The following is a 22536-nucleotide window of genomic DNA, read 5'->3' as shown; positions in this document are numbered from 1 at the left end:
TAACCGTGTTGTTTTGTTTCTACCGACTCCTATTCCTATTCCTATTGAAGGTAAATTTATCTTTTTATTTATTGTTAATAATTCTGAGTCCTGTATAGGATCAGGTTTCCTTGGAACTTGGTGTTTCCAATGGGATTGCCCTAAATTTGTCTTAATTCTATTTAAAGTCGAACGGGGAAACTTTCGGTCGACTAGTTGGAGTTTCCCGACTGGGTATTCTCCCACTTATTTCTGAAAGAACACTCATTGATTGTGTGGTTTTTTCTTCCACAAAAATCACAAACGGTTTCCATATGGAATACTCGTTTTTCATTGTTATTTTCTATTCGGTTTTGAGAGTTTGGATTAATATTTCTAAAAGGGTTTGATCTATTTTGATCTTGAGTTCTCTGATTATTGTGATAGTTATTTTGTTGATTACTCGTGTTGTAGTTCTGATTGCTGTTGTTGAAGCTTTTTCTGCAAGTTTCTGCTTCATGTCCGTAATTGGAGTGTTTTGTCGTTCAAGGCATTCACTGTTTGTGTGACCTTTTATGCTGCAGAAGCTACATATTATATTTTCTTTCGCTTGTAATAAAGTATTTAGATCATTGCAAGTAGGCGCGGCCGCTTGAGTGTGGTTGCACGATGTATGTAAGAGTGGTATTGTTTCCATTCTCTGCACGTGTTTTTCCATGCTAAAAGCGGTTCTTATTAGTTCTTCTAAAGATTGATTTCTTAAAGTAAACAAGTATTGGCCTAATTGCTTGTTTGAGATCCCAGAAGCAAGGGCTGATTTAGCAAAATCTTCTAATTGATTTTTTACAATATCAGATTGATCACCATACTTAATGTCTGCTGCCTCTCGACATTGTATTAACGAATGTCGAAGCCTACTTACAAAAGTATTCAAAGTCTCGAATGGACTTTGGCGACTGGTGATTAAACTATTTACCAGATCATTATAATCTTCAATTGGTAAATATGCTCTGTTTAGGATTTCTTCAAACTCTTTAAATGTAGAGGGCTTTGAAGTTGATATAAGGTCAAGAGCATCCTCTCGTAATCGAGTAGTCAGTATTTCTATGAATAGTTTTTCATCTATTTTAGGTATGTGATTTTGAATAGGACGTAAGCATGTCCAAAAAATTTGTAACTTCTGTGCTATCCTTGGGTCATTCCCTCCCGAAAATTCAGGAACGCCGTGTGATAGCTTGAGAAGTTTTTCAAAGCCTAACGACATTTTTATTTTTTATGTTGGTTTGCTTATAAAAAGAGTGATTTTATTTGATTCTGAATTTTATCAGGATAAAATTTCATTTTTTTTTTTATTTTTATTTTATTATTTTATTTTTAAATATTGAAATCAGGAAGTAAATTAAAAGTTTGAAGTGACTTGACTTCAAATAAAAGCATGTCAGTGGAAACGAAATTATAGTTAAAATTTTTCTTTTTGTAGGTTCGTAGGATGGCATGCTGAAGCTGGAGGATGCTTCAGTTTCTAAGGCAATTTTTACTTGCGATATAGGTACTATATATCAAGTTATGCATTCGTACAAAAAAAAAAAGTTGAGATAACATTTTTCCATGACATTACGATGGTAGACAATGCCAAAAAAGTGGGTCCCGGAAGTCCGTCTGTCTGTCTGTCTGTCTGTCTGTCTGTCAGTCTGTCAGTCTGTCTGTCAGTCTGTCTGTCTGTCTGTATAAGGAGCTACAGCCTAAACGGATGGACCGATTGATGTCAAACCTGGTATGCAGCGTTATTTGGCGACTCTCCAGAGGGGTTTTTGGAATTAATTTTTTTGGACCAAAAATAACGGTACTTGTCATATACCGATTTTAGTAAAATTGAAATATCTCGAAAACGGCTCTAACGATTTTGTTTAAAAAATTCAAGTGTTAGTTTAAAGTTGAGGTCTATCTTTCAATGAAAAAATTTTTTTTTGAAAATCATTATTAACGGTACCTGCCATAGAACTGTTTTTTTCAAATCCGATTATCTCCAAAACTGCTTATTTGATTTCAACGAAACTTTTTGTGAAGAAGCATTTATATAATTTAAATATAAGCCAAAAATAAAATTTTGAAAAAAATAATTTTTGGATTTTTAAAAAAATTTTGAAATTTTTTTTTTGAAAAATCAACTTTTCGAAAACGGGAAATTTAATTTTTTTGAAATTTTGTTTTTAGATGTTGATTTTTGATTTCTACAAAATGGCATACCAATTTTATTTTTAAACTTTTTTTCCAAAAAATTATTTATAAAAAATTAGTTTTTTAAAAAATGGCTCTAACGATTTTGAAAATTTTTTTTCTAAAAATGCATATTAATATATCAATCAAAACTGCATACTTGTTTTGGAGGGCAATTTAATTTCAGATTTTATTTTATTTTTTTTTTAAAACGAATTTTATTTTTTTTTTCCAAATTTCTATATAAAAAGTCTTAAAAATTTAAGCAACTTTAACTCTAAGAGCAAGTTCGTGCGACCCCAGTCGTGCATTTTATTTATTCTCCAAACGCCATACCATCCTACCGGCTGCGCCATTTCATGTTACGTAATCTTTCATACGTAACGAAGGTAAATTAGAAAGGTTTGCCGTAAAGGCAGGGGATGTGAACCCGACAAATGGGTTCCTCTCCCTTTTCTAACAATTTCTCTAATTCCCTAACGTTTCCCTAAGGTCCAGCTTTTTGGCACACTGGTGGCCAGTTATGTTAGAGGCAACTAAGGCCCACTTCCTGAAAAAGAGGAATAAAAAGATTAATTAATTTGTTTTAAATAGTTCTTACATTTATTGTTTATTAATATTGGTTTCTCCCTGTGTAGTTTTATTGTAAATCGGCCAGAGGGTCCTCTCCTAGTGTACAAGATTGACTGCTCAATTTCTTAACTAATTCTACATTATTTATACTATTTAATTTTAACATTACACACTAATACTTATAAGACTAAATATACAGTATAAAGTATTACCCAATTACATAACTAAGATTGCTTACATCGCAATCTTGGGTAATACTTTATTTTGTTGCTAATTAAATTGACATACAAAGAATTACCCAGTTACAAACTTAATATTGCATACAATGCAATTTTGGGCAATTCTTTGTTTATTGTTTATTAACCTATTTCAAAATTATACCTACTTAATTTCTTCTACTTTACTTTGCGTCATCCTCAATTTCTTGGTGACGCAATTTGAGCCATCAACACTCAATAACCAATATGACCCATCAGCAGTTTTCTTTCGTTTATTTTAATTGTGAGTAAACATAAAGTAGATATAGGTTTAATTTCTGAAACATGGCTTTGTAGTAATGATAGATTATCTAATAGAGAATATTTGTGCTATAGATTAGATAGAGAAGGGAGAAGGGGTGGTGGTGTAGCTGTAGTAGTTAAGAGAAATATTCAACATAAATTAATACCACTTATTAATACCAAAATAATACAAAGCATAGGTATTGAAATTCCATTTTCAAATGGATCTTCATTAAAAGTTTTTGCTGCATACTTTCCGGGTGGCGCAGCATCTCCACAATCTAAATTTGAATTTAATAACGATCTGCAAAAATTAGTAAATATAAACGATATTTTTTTGGTCGGAGGTGATCTAAATTGCAGGCACAGAAATTGGGGATGTTTAAGAGCAAATTCATGGGGTAATATACTTGCAAATCTTAATACCACCCACCGTTTTGACATACTATTTCCTCCACATCCAACGTATCACCCTGCAAATAATCATGCAACCCCCTCTACATTAGACATCTTTTTGACTAACATGCCGGGTCTTTTTAATCAACCTATGGTTTTGAACGAATTAAGTTCCGATCACCTTCCTGTGTGTATAAGTACTTTTTCCCGCCCTAATGAAAACAGAAATGAAGTGTTGGATTTCAAAAAAGCAAATTGGGCTACATTTAGGAATCAAATCCGATCAAGATTAAGAAATATTCCTCCATTAAACACAAATACAATAAACAAGTCAGACATCGATTCTAATGTTTCTTCTTTTACTGAAGCTATTACCGAAAGTGTAGAACAATCCGTTCCTTTGAAAGAAATCAAAATTAACAGTACGAATGCTCTACCATCAAACTTAGTTCAGCTTATTAAAATAAGAAATAGTTATAGAACAAGGTGGATTAGAACAAGAAACAATTTCTATTTAGCTGAAATGAAAATTTTGACAAACGTAATTAAAGATAGAATTGCGAGTTTTAGGAACAATGAATGGAATAATAAATTAAAAGGGCTTGAAAAAGGTAGCAAGCCTTTTTGGAACATTGTCAAGGTCATAAAAAAACCTAAGTTTCATTTGCCTTCGCTAAAACTTGGAAATGGTTTAGTAACAATTTCAACTGTGGAAAAGGAAAATATCTTGGCAAAAACTTTCACCGATAATCATATTAATTGTAGAAGTTTAAGGCCCAATAGTAGCGTGGAAACTCAAGTATCTTGTTCTATAAATACAATTAATTCAAGTTTAGACTATGAAAATGACGATCGAGTTTATGTTACCATCGAAGATGTGGAAAATGCATTTTTTTGTTTAAAGAATCGAAAGTCTGCTGGATTTGACAACATCAAAAATCTTTATTTGAAAAACCTTCCGAGGTCAGGAAAGAAGTTCTTACAAAACTTATTCAATTCTTGTTTTAAGTTAGGTTACTTTCCCGATGAATGGAAAAAGGCAAAAGTTATTCCGATTCTAAAACCAGGAAAATCTGCTATTCTACCTACTAGTTATAGGCCAATCAGTTTGCTAAGTTCCATAAGTAAATGTTTCGAAAAAATAATCAAATATAAACTCACGGAGCATATAAGCTCAAATAATATTTTGCCCTTGGAACAATTTGGCTTTCGTTCACAACACAGTACTGTGCAACAAATTCATCGCATTACTCAACACATTAAAAACAATTTTGTCGAAGGAAAAAGTACAGGTATGGTGTTGCTAGACGTTGAAAAGGCATTCGATACTGTCTGGCATGATGGGCTTTTACACAAACTTCTAATGTTTAATTTTCCTATGTACTTGATTAAAATGGTGAAGTCTTTTTTGTCTGCGAGAAGTTTTGTCGTGTTTGTCAATGGTTGTTGTTCCGATGATTTTGTAAGTTCTGCGGGTGTTCCCCAGGGATCTGTTCTTGGCCCAATATTGTATTCAGTTTTTACGTCAGATTTTCCCCAATTGCAAAATTGCGAAAAAGCTATATTTGCTGATGATACGTGTATCTTTTCTTCGGATTCAATTGGTTCTACTATTGGAACCAATTTGCAATCTGCTTTAAATATCCTGCAAGAATATTTCAACAGTTGGAAAGTTAAAATAAATGCTTCTAAGACTCAGGCAATCTTTTTTACTCGAAAAAGAAAACCCTGTTTCTTACCTAGTAATTCGCTCATTATCAACAGCGTACCGACTGATTGGAAATCAAATGTAAAGTATCTTGGGGTTCATTTAGATAAAAAATTAACGTTTGGTCTTCATGTTCAAGAAATTATAAGAAAACTTAATATAACAATCAAAATACTCTATCCATTTATTAACAGGAAATCAAAGTTAAGTGAAGAAAACAAACTTATAATTTTCAGAGTTATATTTCAAGCTATCATGTTTTACGGATCACCTGCTTGGGGAAGTTGTGCTACAAGCCATATTAAAAGGCTCCAAATCATGCAAAATAAACTTTTAAAAATGATGCTAAACCTTCCTTGGTGTTTTTCAACTTCTGAACTGCACGCGTTAGTAAATGTTGAATATGTCTCCAACAGAATCTTAAATCTTAAAGAACGCTATAATTTGTCATGCGTTATGTCTGACAATGTTCTGATTTCAAATTTAACTTACTAAAATGATACTTTTTTGTTTTTTGTTTACAATATGCATTTTCTTTTTTAAATTGCAAATTAATTCTTTAAATATTTATTTATTTACTTATCATATTCTTATTAATTAATATTTATCTACTGACTGATTTATTTATTTATTTATTTATTTTTTAATCTATTTATTTAATCATTTATTTAATTATTTATTTATTTATTATTTACTTATTTATTTATTTATTAATTTATTAATTTATTAATTTATTAATTTATTAATTTATTAATTTATTAATTTATTTATTTATTTATTTATTTACTTATTTATTTATTTATTTATTTATTCATTTATTTATTTATTTATTTATTTATTTATTTATTTATTTATTTATTTATTTATTTATTTATTTATATATTTATTAACATATTCATATTTTGTTTTTTGTTTGTTCTTAATTTATTTATTGATTTATTCTTTTGTTTTTCTATTCAGTCGTTTGTTATCTATTATTTATTTATTTATTCATGCGTTTGTTAATTTATTCATCTACGTTTAGTTATAACTCTTTTAAGACTGATAATCTTAGTTTATATACATGTAAAAGTTAATTTTGAAAACTCATTGTCGGTCTTGAAATTTAAGCCACCCCTTCTCCATCCTTAACAAATTTTCCTATCTTAAGTATCCATTTTTCTGTATTACTATTTTAATTATAACTTCTTTTGTAATTATTATTATTTTTTTTTTCTTTAATGAAGGTTTTTACAAGTAGCTTTTCCTTCAAACATAATTAAATAAATCACTAACTTGTTCAAATAAATTAAACTTGGCAGTAGTTAGGTAGCTTATATACCAATCTCTGTAAATTGTGCAATATAGTTTTAAGAAAAAATAATGTAAATTTTGCTACAATAAAACAATATAATAATATAATAATATAATTTTAATTGTGACGATCCAGTATGTTTTGTCACCGGATCGTCGACCTGCCGTCGCTTCAACTTATTATTGAAGTTGAATCATTGGCCAGGTGTTTACAATTATTACTGGCCCAATTAATTTGAGTAATTCGTTTGTTTGTTTACAAAGCGAATTACTCTTGGTGCCCTTGAATTAATGAATTAAATTATTGTGGAGGGTTATGGTTAGTGTGAGACATAATAGATTAATGTCTAACACGACATCTTGTTCAGGATGATGAAAAAAAAAAATTGGTGAAAATTTGAGCCGTTAAAAATAATTTTAAGAGGTCTATCATCGGTGTTTTTTATTTTTATACATGATATGATGTGTTACAACAGAACTGCTAGACGATCAAAGTAAAAAAAATTTCTGTTCATTTTTTCTTATATAAAATTAAATTTCCTACAAAAAAGATCTGAATGAAAATTTTCGTCAGACGAGCCGTATTTGAGTAATTAAGCTTTTTAAATCGAAGTGTTTTTTCAATTTGACTGTTTCACTTTGGAAATTAGTGATGAGCAAATAAGTGAATAGAAAAATAAAACCACGACAGATTCTTATAGGAAATTTAATTCTCTACAAAAAAGTTTTCTTAGTAATTTTCCCTAAATTGAGTTCTGAAGAAGTTATTCACGATTTAAATCGAGAAAAAAATTAAAAAATCAATTTTTTTTTTACTCAATTTTTTTTAACTTTACGGAATATTTATTATTATTTTAACAATATTATGCAAAAATATTAAATTTTACCAATATACCTGCATATAAGCTCACTCAATTGATATTTTCTCACCAAAAAAAAAAGTATTTTCTCCAAGGAATTTTGTAGTAAAAAATGAGTCAGTTCTACAATTATAAATTATTATTGAACGTGGGGTAGCGTTAATTGAAGAATACAACAAGTCTCAAACGAAGAACGAAGAGCAACTTCAATACCTACTACTAGGTATTAGTGAATATCGAAAAAAATACCCCAACTGTAATAAAAAACCTTGATGTGCTGAAATATTATATTTAAAAGTTAATTATCAGACTTTACGGATTTTTTTGATAAAGAGTATGTGATAATTGTCTTTAAAATTAATTTTTTCATAATATGTTTCAGTGATTATGATAAAAATAATAATTATTTGGTTAATTTCCTTATAAATATATAATAAATAATTTATAATAGTAGAACTGACTCATTTTTTACTAAAAAATTCCTTGGAGACGGTAAAAATACTTTTTTTTTGGTGAGAAAATATCATTTGAGTGAGCTTATATGCAGGTATGTATATTGGTAAAATTTGATATTTTTGCATAATATTGTTAAAATAATAATAAATATTCCGTAAAGTTAAAAAAAATTGAGTAAAAAAAAAATTGATTTTTTAATTTTTTTCTCGATTTAAATCGTGAATAACTTCTTCAGAACTCAAATTAGGGAAAATTACTAAGAGACCTTTTTTGTAGAGAATTAAATTTCCTATAAGAATCTGTCGTGGTTTTATTTTTCTATTCACTTATTTGCTCATCACAAATTTCCAAAGTGAAACAGTCAAATTGAAAAAACACTTCGATTTTAAAAGCTTAATTACTCGAATACGGCTCGTCTGACGAAAATTTTCATTCAGATCTTTTTTGTAGGAAATTTAATTTTATATAAGAAAAAATGAGCAGAAATTTTTTTTACTTTGATCGTCTAGCAGTTCTGTTGTAACACATCATATCATGTATAAAAATAAAAAACACCGATGATAGACCTCTTAAAATTATTTTTAACGGCTCAAATTTTCACCAAATTTTTTTTTCATCATCCTGAACAATATTTTCGAAGTAACTTTCAAAGAAAAAAAATATTTTATTTTTTTGGCCCAGTCTAATATATATGAATATATAGGTGATATAGTATCCCAGTTAAATAAGGGTTTAACCTCGGAATGAATGTTAGTAGAATTTTTTTTGCTCAATATCTTCCTTTTGCCATTCTATAACATATCTCAAAAGTCTAGAAAAATCTCATGTCCGCTTGTCGCGATTTCAAGGTCAAATCGCGAAATGGAGATTTTCAAAATTAGCAAAAATAGGCTATGGTATTATATACACATATGATACATGATTTCAAGGTATTTTTTAATGCTGATTTCAAAAAATCTGAAATCAAGACAATCTGACGTCTCTGGAAAAAGTTATACCTGTTTTTCATCTGTCAACTCATATTATTATAACAGTTGCAAACTTACTGCCGAAAAACCCTTAAAAGTTATGGTAGATGAACCAAATTTTGCATGAAGATTTTAGAATCCATCATTATTAAAAATCAAAACAATCCCTTACAAAAAATATATATACCTACGAAATAATGGTATTTTTTGATGGAGGGGCAAATTTTAGGATATGCACTAAAGAAGATTCTTGTTCATCTTAGGAATAAGTGCAAATAGGCTAATTTTTTCAAAAATCTAAATCAGCATTAAAAAATACCTTGAAATCATGTATCATATGTGTATATAATACCATAGCCTATTTTTGCTAATTTTGAAAATCTCCATTTCGCGATTTGACCTTGAAATCGCGACAAGCGGACATGAGATTTTTCTAGACTTTTGAGATATGTTATAGAATGGCAAAAGGAAGATATTGAGCAAAAAAAATTTCTACTAACATTCATTCCGAGATTTACCTCTTTTTTCTCCTTATTTTACTGTATTATAGGTGATATAGTTGTTATGTTATTTTCTCCCAAACTATGTGAAGTAAAATCTTATTGATGATCAAGTTTTCTCAGTAAATCATACATTTTAGTTCGAAAAAACACAAAGCACCTTTAAATTAGTACACATTATGAATTTTTTATTTAATATTTTTCAATAATTGGGAATGAGAAATTGATATGAAAAAATGATAATAAAATATCAAAAAAATCTCCAAAATGTGACATTTAAGTATCATCCTGATAATAAAAATATTGTTTTAACATTTTAAATATCATAAAACACATTTTATAGAGCATTTTTGGCTGATATTTAAAAAATGTTAATTTGATATTTAAAAAATGTTAAATTGATATTGGTTTTTTTTCGGTGTAGGGATTCGCAGAGAATAGAAAAGTCAGTAGATGCTTGTTGGTAGTTAGCGTAGTTTACGGAAGTCTGGAACTTCAGTGGAGTTTTCCACAGTTTATATCATAGAGGAAGGAATACCTAGAGACGCGACTTCGGTTGGTTTTTCTCTTCCACCCTACAAGCTGCAATGAGAGGAAAAACTCCACAGTGCTTATGTGTGGTAGTTTTCCTGTGCATTTTAAATGGCACCAACACATTCAACTGTGGAGTTGTGCTCAAAACAATTAAAAACAATTTAAGTGCTCAGTAGAGGAATTAATTCATAAAAAATAATATAATAAATTCAAAACATGAACCTTTTTTTTTATTTCTGTACATATTTATTGAAAGGTGGGTGTCTGGAGTGAGCTATTTGAGCTATTCAAGTTCATGTACAAACCAAAATCATGTTTAAATTCAAAGTTTGTGAGGACATCTACTGGTGAAAGGAAGGTGTTAAACGAATTATAGCTTTCACACGTATTCACAGATAGGAAAACAAGAGAAAAATAAGAGAGATGTATACCAATTATCTGAAATTAAATTTGCGGGTGTTTTAGGCAAGGGGGGTACGAGTCGGCTCTCTAGGTATTCCTTCCTCTATGGTTTATATCTATTATTACGAAGAGCTCGTAAGTTTTTTGTATACCAAGGCGGTGATGATACAAAAATTTTTTGAACTGTATATGGAACATATTGGATAATACAATCGATGTGAGAAAGAGGGAAAGGGCTATGTACATCAATGGGGGTTTGTGAGTTGAGAAAGAGGGTGAAATTAATATTGTTAAGGAGCATGTTCAGTTGGTTAAAATCGGCTTTACGGAAGTTGAAGCGAGTGGGATTTTCTGAGTCAATGGTTGGGATTATTTGGTCCAAAGAGATTTTAAGAGATTGAGGGGGGGTGATAGAGATCAAGGTTGGACAGGAGGAGAGAGCTTTCGGTGACGATAGAGTTACAAGGGTCAGAGGAAAAGATAATATCAAGTTGTCTACCTAAATCATTGGTCATCTTACTTAGTTGGAAAAGGCCAGATTCAAGAAGACGGTCTGAGAATAGAGCTTCTTTTTCAAAAGTTGGATTGGAAGGAGCAAAACAAGATTCGTCCTCAGAAGGGATCCATTGCAAATCAGGCAGATTGAAATCACCGATTATAATAAAGTCGTCACTGGGTGTTGCTCTTTCAATTATGGAATCAACCGAGTTAACAAATTCTTGATAGACATGAGTGGGTTGTGAGGGGCGAATATAGCAACAAAAAAATACAAACACCGATTACAAATGGATACTTTAAACAAATTCAAAGAAGGGCGATTTTGAGATATCTACTAAGGAAGCATTAAGGCGGATATGCACTGCGAATAAGACACCACGACCTGAGGGAGCGAAATCTGTAGATTAGAGTGGAGCGTTTTTGGACTTTTCTTTCAGATCACTGCGTGCAACTCATGGTTTATGCCTTGTGCTCTTCTGAACATATTCTGATACTTTTTTTTTATTCGACAATGGAAAAATAAAAATCGGGAAGCCTCTGAATATTGCTCGTATTTCACGAAAATCGATATTTTATGAGGCGTTAGAACCCATCTGAATTGACTTAATCTTTTTCATTTCACTACCAACTGCTCATAACTTATGCTGAGTGGTCTCTAGAACCTGATCTGATGCCCTATTTTGAGTCGTTAATGGAAAAAACGAAATCGGGAAGGCTAAGAAAAATGCACATTTTCGCAGAAATTCAGATTTTTTAAATTGTATAAAATCCAACCCATAACAAATTTCTTTTACAACTTGTTTGTATTTGTTATATTTGTTAGAACCTATTTGAACCTTATAAGCTATAGGGCACTCAAACTGAGAACTTTTTTTATTATAATAACGTCGTTTATGGGGGATTTAAGAAAATGCTACTTTGACATCCCCTGACCCATTTCAATAGAATTTTAAATTCTAATACTACACTTAAAAGCTTCGTTAATAATTTAATTTTTATATAAAACACTAACCTTTGTAACTGCATTTAATTTATGTCGATATCATATTTCAATCCTTAGATATTTGACATTTAGGTGTTTCCATAATTCTTGCCCATACTAAATTCTTGCCCATGCTAAATTTTTATTTCGAAGTCAAAATGGCGTAATAATTATACCGTTTAACGATTTATTTTTATGAATTTAACAATATTAAAGACAAAAGTTTGTGGAAAACAAAAGATTGTATGGTATTTAAGAAAACCGTCTGCAGGTGAAGTTAAAAAAAATTAAGCATGGGAAAGAATTATGGAAACACCTAAATGTCAAATATCTAAAGATTGAAATATGATATCGACATAAATTAAATGCAGTTACAAAGGTTAGTGTTTTATATAAAAATTAAATTATTAACGAAGCTTTTAAGTGTATAGTATTAGAATTTAAAATTCTATTGAAATGGGTCAGGGGATGTCAAAGTAGCATTTTCTTAAATCCCCCATAAACGACGTTATTATAATAAAAAAAAGTTCTCAGTTTGAGTGCCCTATAGCTTATAAGGTTCAAATAGGTTCTAACAAATATAACAAATACAAACAAGTTGTAAAAGAAATTTGTTATGGGTTGGATTTTATACAATTTAAAAATCTGAATTTCTGCGAAAATGTGCATTTTTCTTATCCTTCCCGATTTCGTTTTTTCCATTAACGACTCAAAATAGGGCATCAGATCTGGTTCTAGAGACCACTCAGCATAAGTTATGAGCAGTTGGTAGTGAAATGAAAAAGATTAAGTCAATTCAGATGGGTTCTAACGCCTCATAAAATATCGATTTTCGTGAAATACGAGCAATATTCAGAGGCTTCCCGATTTTTATTTTTCCATTGTCGAATAAAAAAAAAGTATCAGAATATGTTCAGAAGAGCACAAGGCATAAACCATGAGTTGCACGCAGTGATCTTAAAGAAAAGTCCAAAAACGCTCCACTCTACTGTAGATTGACCATCTACACGAAAAACAACAAAGTCAGATGTGAATAACTCATTATCAAGAAAACCGGAAGAAAGATTTGTTTCCGTAAGTGCGAAAATATCATAGGGAAGGTTTTGGGAATTAAGAAATATGCTTGAGGTTTTTGGGTAAACCTCTTACAAATTTAGCATCTGAATTATGTGTAAGAACACTACCTTTAATTTAATATATAAAAAGTGAAAATGGTCCCATCTGTTTGGGAGCGGAGCTACAGGTAATTTTCTTCCCAAAACAGTAAAAAAAAGAGATAGATTTTTGATACTTTGAGCGAGTGTCGGCACCATTTAGACTTATCCAATGGAGCTTAAATTTTGGCTATCTAAAAATCTGCAAAGGCATAACGTTTTATGGGGTTCCCACGAAAAAAATTCGACAACAAAATTTTTCTATGGGAGTTGCGGTCACTCTAATGTCTAATATTTATACATAGATATATTCTCTATATTATATTTGTATCGCCCTCATTTGTTCAATAAAATGAAGGCGATACTAAGATTAAATGTAAATAATCTAAAAAGTTCAGAAGGCTAATATTCAATAAATAGATATGATCTCTTGTAAGGATAAATCAATTGGACAATTTTAGGATGGTGCAGCAGTCATATCAGGGGAAGTTAGTGGGGTAAAAAAGAAAGTCCTTGATGCTTGTCCAATTAATTAATTTTATTCCCTGCTATGCGCACGTTTTCGCGATCGCTTGAAAATATATCGAAATTAAAAGTTTTTTGGCAGTATTAATACTTTTAGAGTCTATCAATTTTAAGCCTTCTGGCATGTAAGAATTTTTTTTTTACACATTCATCATAATTACAGTACTCATTATTGCATCAATAATCAAGATATAAAGTAAATGGATGAAATGCCTAGCTCCATGAAATTTAAAAGGTCAATTGAACTTTTAAATTGAATTATATTCAATCACTCCGCTAAAAAATAAAAATGTTTTTAAGCATTTTTTCCTTTGTTTATGGTCCATTTGTGCTTCATATTTAAAAATAGCACTTTTTTCTGTTGAATTATATTAATTGTTCTGTTATAATTTTTGTTTATGAGTCTTAAGTACAACATCAGATCAAGCCCATCGAATAGAATTGAAATCATCTAAAATATTATTATCTTATATATAATTATATATTTATGACTATAACCATATATTTGTAACTTAGTACTTAGCTCAGTAAATTTTGCACGCTAAAAAATAGAAATGACATACTTAGGATAAACAAAATTCTCGTTTGTCGTGGTTTACAGAGACACTTTTTTCTAAACTTATACATTTTTGGCTTTTCAACAACAAATGATTTATTGATACTAAATAAATGTAATTTTTTGTTGTTGCTTACACTAAAAAATGTTTAGTCAGTAAAATTATTGAGTTACCACAGAATACCTACGGCTTATTTATCAAGAAATCTATCCATGTCTGAAAATGGAAGGTTTTAAAACTGATGGCATTTATTGTATTATTCCAATATTATTTTTTTTTAATTATACAGGGTGTCCCAAAAAAACATTTCGAAAAATCCCTACTTTGCAACTGTATTTTGCTTCCTCCGCCCCCAATTGATTTTTGCTTTTTATTATTCTTCCACTACAATTTGAGTTCAACAAAACAGGGTTTTTCAGCGCAAAAATAAAACAAAAATAGAGGCTTTTGTTCAAAGAGAAATAAACAAACAACAGCTCGAGAAAATGTGTTTATTTTTGTTTGATATTTGCTCTAAAAAACCCTGTTTTGTTGAACTCAAATTGTAATATTTTTCGATCTTACTTCAACTTTCGAAACTTGTATATCTTTTTGAAAACTGCAATATCGGGACAAGTTTCTAAAATAATAAACCAGTGTCACATCAAACAATTTTTTTTGGGCGTGTTGCTTTGAAATAAATGAAAGGAATTGAGTTTAAACAAATTGAAACTGTTAATTAATTTGCAGCAAAATGGCGTATGAAATAAAAAATATTTTGATCAATTAATCGTTTCTTATTATTGGACAATGTTTAAGTGGAAGAATATTAAAAAACAAAAATCAATTGGGGGTGGAGGAAGCAAAATACAGTTGCAAAGTAGGGATTTTTCGAAATTTCACAAATATTGCATTTAATCGAAAACCGTAAGGATATGGGATGAACAAGTTACCAAATTCTGAGAGCTTTTTAGTTGGCCTATCACTATATTTCGTTTAATCCATTACTTTTGGGACACCCTGTATAATAACCGTATTAAATATCCAATATTTTTTCGGAAATGTTGGTAATTTATCTGAAAATATGACCGTGTCAGGAAACTGTCCTGAAACCTGTATTTCCTAGAGTCTTAACTTGTCATCTCCTTGAGAGCAGCTCAACTGACAACAATGCTTGTGACTTGTGATCTGTGACAAGGGGAAAAATGATACTATTGAAATACTTATGGATTTATTTTGCAGGAACTATAATTACACCGACAAAATTTTTAGGAGAAATTATAAGTCTATGTGTTGATCGAAGGGGCGTACAAAAAAGTTCTGTTAACATCGACGACGACCGTATTTTAATGAAGTACATTCTGCCATTAGGTGAGATAATTTTCGACTTCAATGACCGACTTAAATCACTTAGTTCTGGCTTTTCGAGTTTTAACTATGAAGATCATGGATATCAGATTACAAGTGTTGTTCGATTAGACATCCACCTAAATGGAAAAAAGGTAGAGGAATTTTCTCGGATAGTACATTGTACAAAGGCAACCGCTGTTGGCAAGGATATAGTTGCACGACTAAAAGAGCTTATACCAAGGCAAATGGTCCAGATAGCTATACAGGCATGTGTTGGAAATAAAATTCTCGCAAGAGAGACTATTAAAGCGTACCGAAAGGATGTCACGGCAAAATTAGTAAGTAAACATTTTTAAAGAAGAAAAGATTACATAATTGATTTTTTCTTATTTCTAGTATGGTGGAGATGTAACGAGAAGAATGAAACTGTTAAAGCAACAAGCTGAAGGAAAAAAAAAAATGAGAATGTTTGCAAATATAAGGGTGCCACATGAGACTTTTGTTAATGTTTTAAAAAGATGATCAAATACAAACAATAATTAATTAGTAATATAATATGGTAAACTATTAAACTTAATTAAATTTGTTTGAATTGTTATTCTGGTTTCTAGTGAATTAAATATTTAACAATTTAACATGAAAGGCGATTCAATGACCAATAACAAGTTTATAAAGAGTGAAGAAGGTAAAAAAAAAGAAGAAGAAAAGTGAAGTAAAAGTAAGTTAGTTCATTATTTTATGCAAAAACTAATACAGAAATTTATTTTGATAATCTGCTCTATGTGATTCTCTCCACTTAAGTGGCATTTATCGAATGCAATCCGACATCATCTCTAATCCAAAACAATTTTTTTTCCGATTTATCAATAGTGAAAGAAAGTGTGATGGCTGGCTATCCTTCGGTGTTAAAAATACATGACTGATCGAACGAAATCACTTTTTAATTTTATTTTTATTTATTTCATCAAGCAGTGTTATAAATCTCTAATAGCCTACAGAATAAAATGACGATTGTAATAAATAAATTCGAACCACCTGTTGAAATTCAAATTAAATTAACAAAATGTATACAAAACTTGGGGTTGTTACTTGTTAACCCAAATTGAATTCTCAATTTATTATTTTGTTGTAACATACCTAATTCCTTCACACATGCGCTTTTTGTTTTTTTTTTTTATTATTTTTCTTTTTGTTTTTTTTTTATTATTTTTCTTTTTGTTTTTATATCTGGTTATTTGTAAATACGAGTATGTATCTTTAAAAATGAAATGTAAAATACAATTTATTGTCAATCACTTCTCTATTTTCACTTTTCAATCACCGATTACACAGATTTTTGGTGTTTTACCTTAATTTCTTGCAAATCCACGAAACTAAATTATAATCATAGTGTTATACTGTGAGTATAAACCAGTCATAGAGCTACACTATGGTCTGGAAGCTGCGAAAAAAAAACATTTTTGACCCCGACGTGATTGCTTCCCCCACCAGAGCGGTCTGGGACTTTAAGGTCACTATCATGCATATTTTATGAGAAATTACCATTCCGTATAGGAAAGACTTACACTTAATCTAAGAAATTGACACACAAATGTATGTTTTTTTAACTCAACAAATTAGACCTACGACATTTTTTTTCAATATCTGGGCCACTCCAACTTAAATGATTTGTAGGAAACGATCTATATTATGAATTCAATTTTCAAACAATATGTAACCAACAGTTACAGTTTTAGAAGCTCACTTCCGGGGGTATTTTATGAACCAGTTTATGACCAAAGCTTTTAACTTTAAAATCACACTTCGCTTTACAATAATAAACATATTTTTCAAATGCACTCGCATTTCCTTCATGGTCAACCACATGCACCCCGTTACCCCGTAGTATTTTGAAGCACTGAAGTGCGTTCTTTTATTCGCCGATGTTTACTATTGTTAAGAATAGTTAACTTTCATCGTTCAAAATGAGTTGAATTGAATTGAATTCTTTATTGAGACTTAAAATTCTATTACAAAGTGTGTTCTTATCTATATCTTAAGTACTACTGCGGCTATAATGTTTTGCCTGCTTTGACAATTTATTTGAAATGCCTCGTGGCTGTCTTTTATATATGGTTTGACTACTCTTGCTCATGGGAGTATAATATTCGTTTGGATTGACGGAGGGTCATTTAACAATAAATATATACATACATACAATAGACTACTACTAAAATAAAACTAAATAACGAAGACAAACAGATGCCAGAAATGTATATTTGATGTCGTTCTGCAAGAGTTAGAGCGAGAGCGCACTAACAATATTATTTTACTTCTCATTTGGAAAAAATTTACATTGTATTTGATATTGAAAGTGTGAGAATGAGATGGCATTTTACAGAAAGTCGTTTTATAAGTAATATTTCATTTTCTCTTTTTAGATGTATCTTTTATTATTTTTTTTTTCTGTATCTTTTATTATGCGAACACATATAACATTCAGATTTGAATACATATAATGACTATATATACTAACATGTAACATATGAGTTGAGCATTTGGATACGACTTTTTTTTTTTTTTTTTTTTTTAGTTTTTGTTGTTCTTTTAGATTTTATTATTTATAATAAGAAATTATGAATTCTTAAAGGATAAACGTTTGTACCAAGGTATTATCACAGCAATTTAACATTTAATCAGTCTTTCATTCTGGCAATAAGTGATTAGAATAATACCAGGTATGATATATACTTAACAATACGCTTAGACTAAATCAGGTAAGTACTGTCCACCATAAACAGTAAACAAAATTCATTTTTATAGTTTCTTTTTTTTTTTTTTTTAATTTAATTTTGCGGAAGACCTTCAAGAAATCAGCGCAATTTTCGTATACTGAGTGCGAACAGAGGATATGTGTTAAATCAAAAGTAGTCTTAAAATACATAGAGAGAAAAAGTGATTAGCCACGATTTTGGCCCAATGTGGCCTTGGCATAAAACAAGGGAGTGGGTGTTAATCAAGAATCCAGGTTTAGAGAAAGAATACCGAGTGGAGATAAGTAACTAGTGCTATCCCAGGAGGACCCTGACTGAGACTCGACGACTTGATTAATCAGGTCGTTTTCTACTAGTTCAAGATTATTAATTGCTTTTTTCATTAGAGAGAGGTTATAGCTCAACAGCGGAATGGTCTCGTTCAAAATGAGAAAGAAGTTAAATATGAGTGCTGTCAAATGAAAAGTTGACGTATATCAAACAAATAAATAATAAAGAAACAAAATCAAATTGTAGTGATTTTTAAATTGAATCGCGTTTATGTGTTCTTTGCATTAAAAAAGTGTTAATGTTTATCGAATTAAGCATAAAATATGAAATTGTGCTGTATAATGGTGTTCAACTTGTTCCAGACTTCTTGGCAGTCTTTCGTAGTTTTATTTTCTACTGAGAGAATTCTCTTCCAACTCTCATTAATTTGACAGACTTCCTAATTTAGTGCACAAAAAGTCTGGAACAGACCTAATGTTAATCTGTCAACACAACTAAATGGGGAAGAGAGGGGAAGTTGTGAGAAGAGAATTTTTTGTTTGTTTTCATATTTGAAAATATTTAATACATAATTTTGTTTCAATTTGCTTAGAATTCAATTCAAAAGAATTATTTCAGTACCAAATTAATTCTTTCTTGTTTATTCATTCATAAAATTGATTTCAAAATATTATGTTACATTAGTCGTTCCTAAATAAAAGTTTAAATTTTCTAACAAAATCTTACAAACACAACAACAACGATTTTTTTTTGACACAGCAAACAAAGTTAATTTTATTCAATTAAAGAACGGGCCACTGAGGTTTCAGATTACTTCCATTCTGGTCAGTGTATCTACCTTATAAGGTTCAATGTACTACATTCTGTGTAGTGCATTGGATACATTTATTTATTTTATTATATTTACATCTGGAAAGGGACATGCATATTGGTTATTAATTCGATGACATGGCAAGTAAGGTGCTTACAAGATAAAAACTGTCTGCATACTATATCCTTAATGTAATAAAAATCTTGAATACCCAATATTAATTTTTTTTCTAATAAGACCATCCATGATTATTGCTATCACGATTCTCAATTTCAAATTATAAAGTGTTTTTTATTTTTAATGGAAAATTATTTTAGGGAACTCAGATTATCTTGCTTTTAGTTCTATGAGATTCAGCATCGAAAAATATCCTAAAGTGCCGTAACCTATGAATATTTTTTTACCGACTTCCAAAAAGGAAAAACTTAATAATTTCGTCAAAAAATCGGAAAAAAATGAGAAAAAATTACTTTTTATATTTTAAAGTTGAATAACTTCGAAACGCGGGGGTAAATCAAAAAAATTATTAAGAGTTTTTTGTAGAGCGGACAATTTTATAAAAATGATTTTGTCAAGCCTTTTGGATAAAATATTAAAAAGATAAAAAATTCTAAACACAAATACACAATCTTTCCCATACAAATCGTATGGGAAATAGAAATTTGCGATGCGGCGGTACTAAATGTTAACATTAAGGGCTGAAACTTTTACAGTATTTTTTTTTCGTCATTTCCAACAATATTTTCGATACCTAATGCTTTGAACAAAAAAAAAATTTTTTTTTGAATCAGTCTAATGTAGATAGAATATGGACACAGCCATTATCTGGATCTGTTGGTTGATAATGTTGATTTGGATGTATAGGATTAAAAATTCTTGCAGAGCCTAGTGAGCTAATTTCAAAATAAAGTTGACTTAAATAAGGATGATACTTAGAAAAAACTATACTATATAATTGAATTTTCTTTCATAATACGAAACAATTAAGTTCAAAACGGATAATTGTTTGCCTTCTGACCGTCAAATGCACTTGAAAACGCATACTTTGAGTACATAGTGTGGCAACATTGGTCCATAAAAAAACATTCATAAACCAGCCATTTTGGTAAAAGCTAAAGCCAGAACCATTATAATGGTTTCCGCCTATTTTTAACTTTGAAATCGATTATTTCGAAAACCATTGGTTATAATGTATTGATTTAAAAATTAGAATTAATGTTCGCCTTTCGCAAATGGTATCATTTATTACTGTATGTTGTCGTTTTTTAATAATTTTTTTTGTTTTGATTATTTTTTTTTAGAAAACTGCCCCTCCCACCTAAACGGGGGGAGATAGACCCCCCTCCCAAAAAAAAAAATGTTTGTATTAAACTCCTCTACAAAAACCCGTTATCAAATCCTGGCTAAAGTTATCCTACTACGTGCCAAAACAACATTTTTGTTCTATACCTAAAAGTTCGTTGTTTTTTAATAATTTTTTTTGTTTTGATTATTTTTTTTTAGAAAACTGCCCCTCCCACCTAAACGGGGGGAGATAGACCCCTCCCAAAGAAAAAAATGTTTGTATTAAACCCCTCTACAAAAACCCGTTATCAAATCCTGGCTAAAGTTATCCTACTACGTGCCAAAACAACATTTTTGTTCTATACCTAAAAGTTCGTTGTTTTTTAATAATTTTTTTTGTTTTGATTATTTTTTTTTAGAAAACTGCCCCTCCCACCTAAACGGGGGGAGATAGACCCTCCTCCCAAAGAAAAAAATGTTTGTATTAAACTTCTCTACAAAAACCCGTTATAAAATCCTGGCTAAAGATATCCTACTACGTGCCAAAACAACATTTTTGTTCTATACCTAAAAGTTCGAATTTCTGTCGGCCCTAGCGAGGTATTCTGTCGGAGCGGATTTTTTCCGATTTTCTACGAATCGGAGACTTTGCTTCGAGGTATTTCTCCGATCAGTTGATCGGAAATTTTCTCCGACAAATTTCAACGCATGCAATTGCATGCGATGAAGTACTTCAATTGGTTGTTTTCTTGACAGATACAAATAATTTTTTTTCCGAAGCCCTCCGACAAGTTTTTGTTGCGGAATAAATAATTAAAATGTAAGTAATAAGGAAAAAAAAGTATTATAGTAAACTTTTATTTATTATTGATTTTTGTGTTTAGGCAAAACGAAAAAAAAAAACAAACGTATACAAAAAGATCACCCAAAATTTTGGCTGTATTGGGAAGATCTGTTAAATTAAATTGGACCACGACAAAGTGATGTTGGTGGATGGAAAAAAGGATGTTCGTAACTATTACATAAGTCCAACATAAAATAAAACTATGGATAAACAAAAAAGAAATCGCGGGCACTGGCGGGCGGAGGGCCTTACAGGCAAAAGTTTTTCACAAATAAATTTTCTTTCACTTTTTCAAATCCTCCTTTTTTCTTGAGTTTTTTATTTGTTTGGACTCGGCCTCAAAAGTAACGCGACACTTGCCATGTACACTTTAATTTTCTTAAATAAATAACTTCAACCATTGAATAATTACAAATAGAAGTGACACCGCAGATTACTCATGCGACAACAACGTACCGGAAGATAGATGAACTACATGTTTGCGCCTCAACTATCATGTATTTTCGAGTTGAGTCTTAACTTATAATTTTTTTTAAAACTTCATAAAAAAATTAATAATTATTATTATACATTCCAAAGAGCTTATATTGATATAAGTTTTCGTATATTGAAAAGTCATATTAGTCTAGAGAACAAGGACGATGCTTTTTACTCCTACTGGCCTAGGCCTAGCTAGGTTCGAATACCGGTAAAAATTGAAATTTGTTTTTTTTTTGACAAATTTAATTAATTTTTATTCTAGTAATGTAAACAAAAAAAAATCTCAATTTCCCGTCAGATTCGAACCTAGGCAGGTAAACTTACCAGACATTCACCTTATCCTCTAGGCCAGGCATGTCAAACTCAATGGCTTTCGCGGGCCAAAATAACAGGGTATAAATTTTTATGGGCCGCAAAAAAGAAACAATTAGAATTTTTATGAAACAGATTTATTTTTATAAAAGAACAATTATGTAGTAATATTAATGTTTTCTGCCTGACACTTGGCATTTCTTTTCTGCTACCATCTTCTCTACTTGTGGGGAAAATTTATTAGAAGTTATTACTTTTAAAACACCCCAGGTTTAGATCTGTAATTCTGGGTCTAACAGGTGACTTAATTCCATTCATTAGTGAAAACAGCTGCTCGCATCGAAAAGTGCTTCTAAATATACAAATTATTTC

General features: G+C 30.3%; 1 protein-coding gene and 1 long non-coding RNA gene across 4 annotated transcripts in view; both read left to right on the top strand.

Annotated features, from left to right (window-relative positions):
• The window catches only part of LOC129912127 (translation factor waclaw, mitochondrial), a 106618-nt gene extending 90063 nt beyond the window's left edge, over positions 1-16555 (top strand). Inside the window, exons 7-10 of one of the 3 annotated variants that reach the window (XR_008771750.1) lie at positions 15303-15748; positions 15807-15956; positions 16022-16128; positions 16281-16555. Coding sequence is in view for 2 of the 3 variants with exons in the window: in XM_055990254.1 (XP_055846229.1) it covers positions 15303-15748; positions 15807-15932 (572 nt within the window). In the remaining variant the exon portion in view is untranslated. Of the gene's footprint in view, positions 1-15302; positions 15749-15806; positions 15996-16021; positions 16129-16280 lie in introns of those variants that run through there. The other 2 variants (XM_055990254.1, XM_055990253.1) reach the window with 2 other exon arrangements.
• A 50-nt stretch (positions 16556-16605) lies between these two features.
• LOC129912135 (uncharacterized) lies at positions 16606-22080 on the top strand. The gene is made up of 3 exons (XR_008771752.1): positions 16606-18166; positions 18251-21348; positions 21413-22080. It is a non-coding gene; the product is annotated as an uncharacterized LOC129912135 (long non-coding RNA).
• The last annotated feature ends 456 nt before the right edge of the window (positions 22081-22536 follow it).

Source organism: Episyrphus balteatus, chromosome 2 (assembly GCF_945859705.1).
Source record: "Episyrphus balteatus chromosome 2, idEpiBalt1.1, whole genome shotgun sequence".
In the NCBI taxonomy this organism is placed as follows: Eukaryota; Metazoa; Arthropoda; class Insecta; order Diptera; family Syrphidae; genus Episyrphus; species Episyrphus balteatus.
This window is presented reverse-complemented; position numbering and strand designations above follow the sequence as displayed.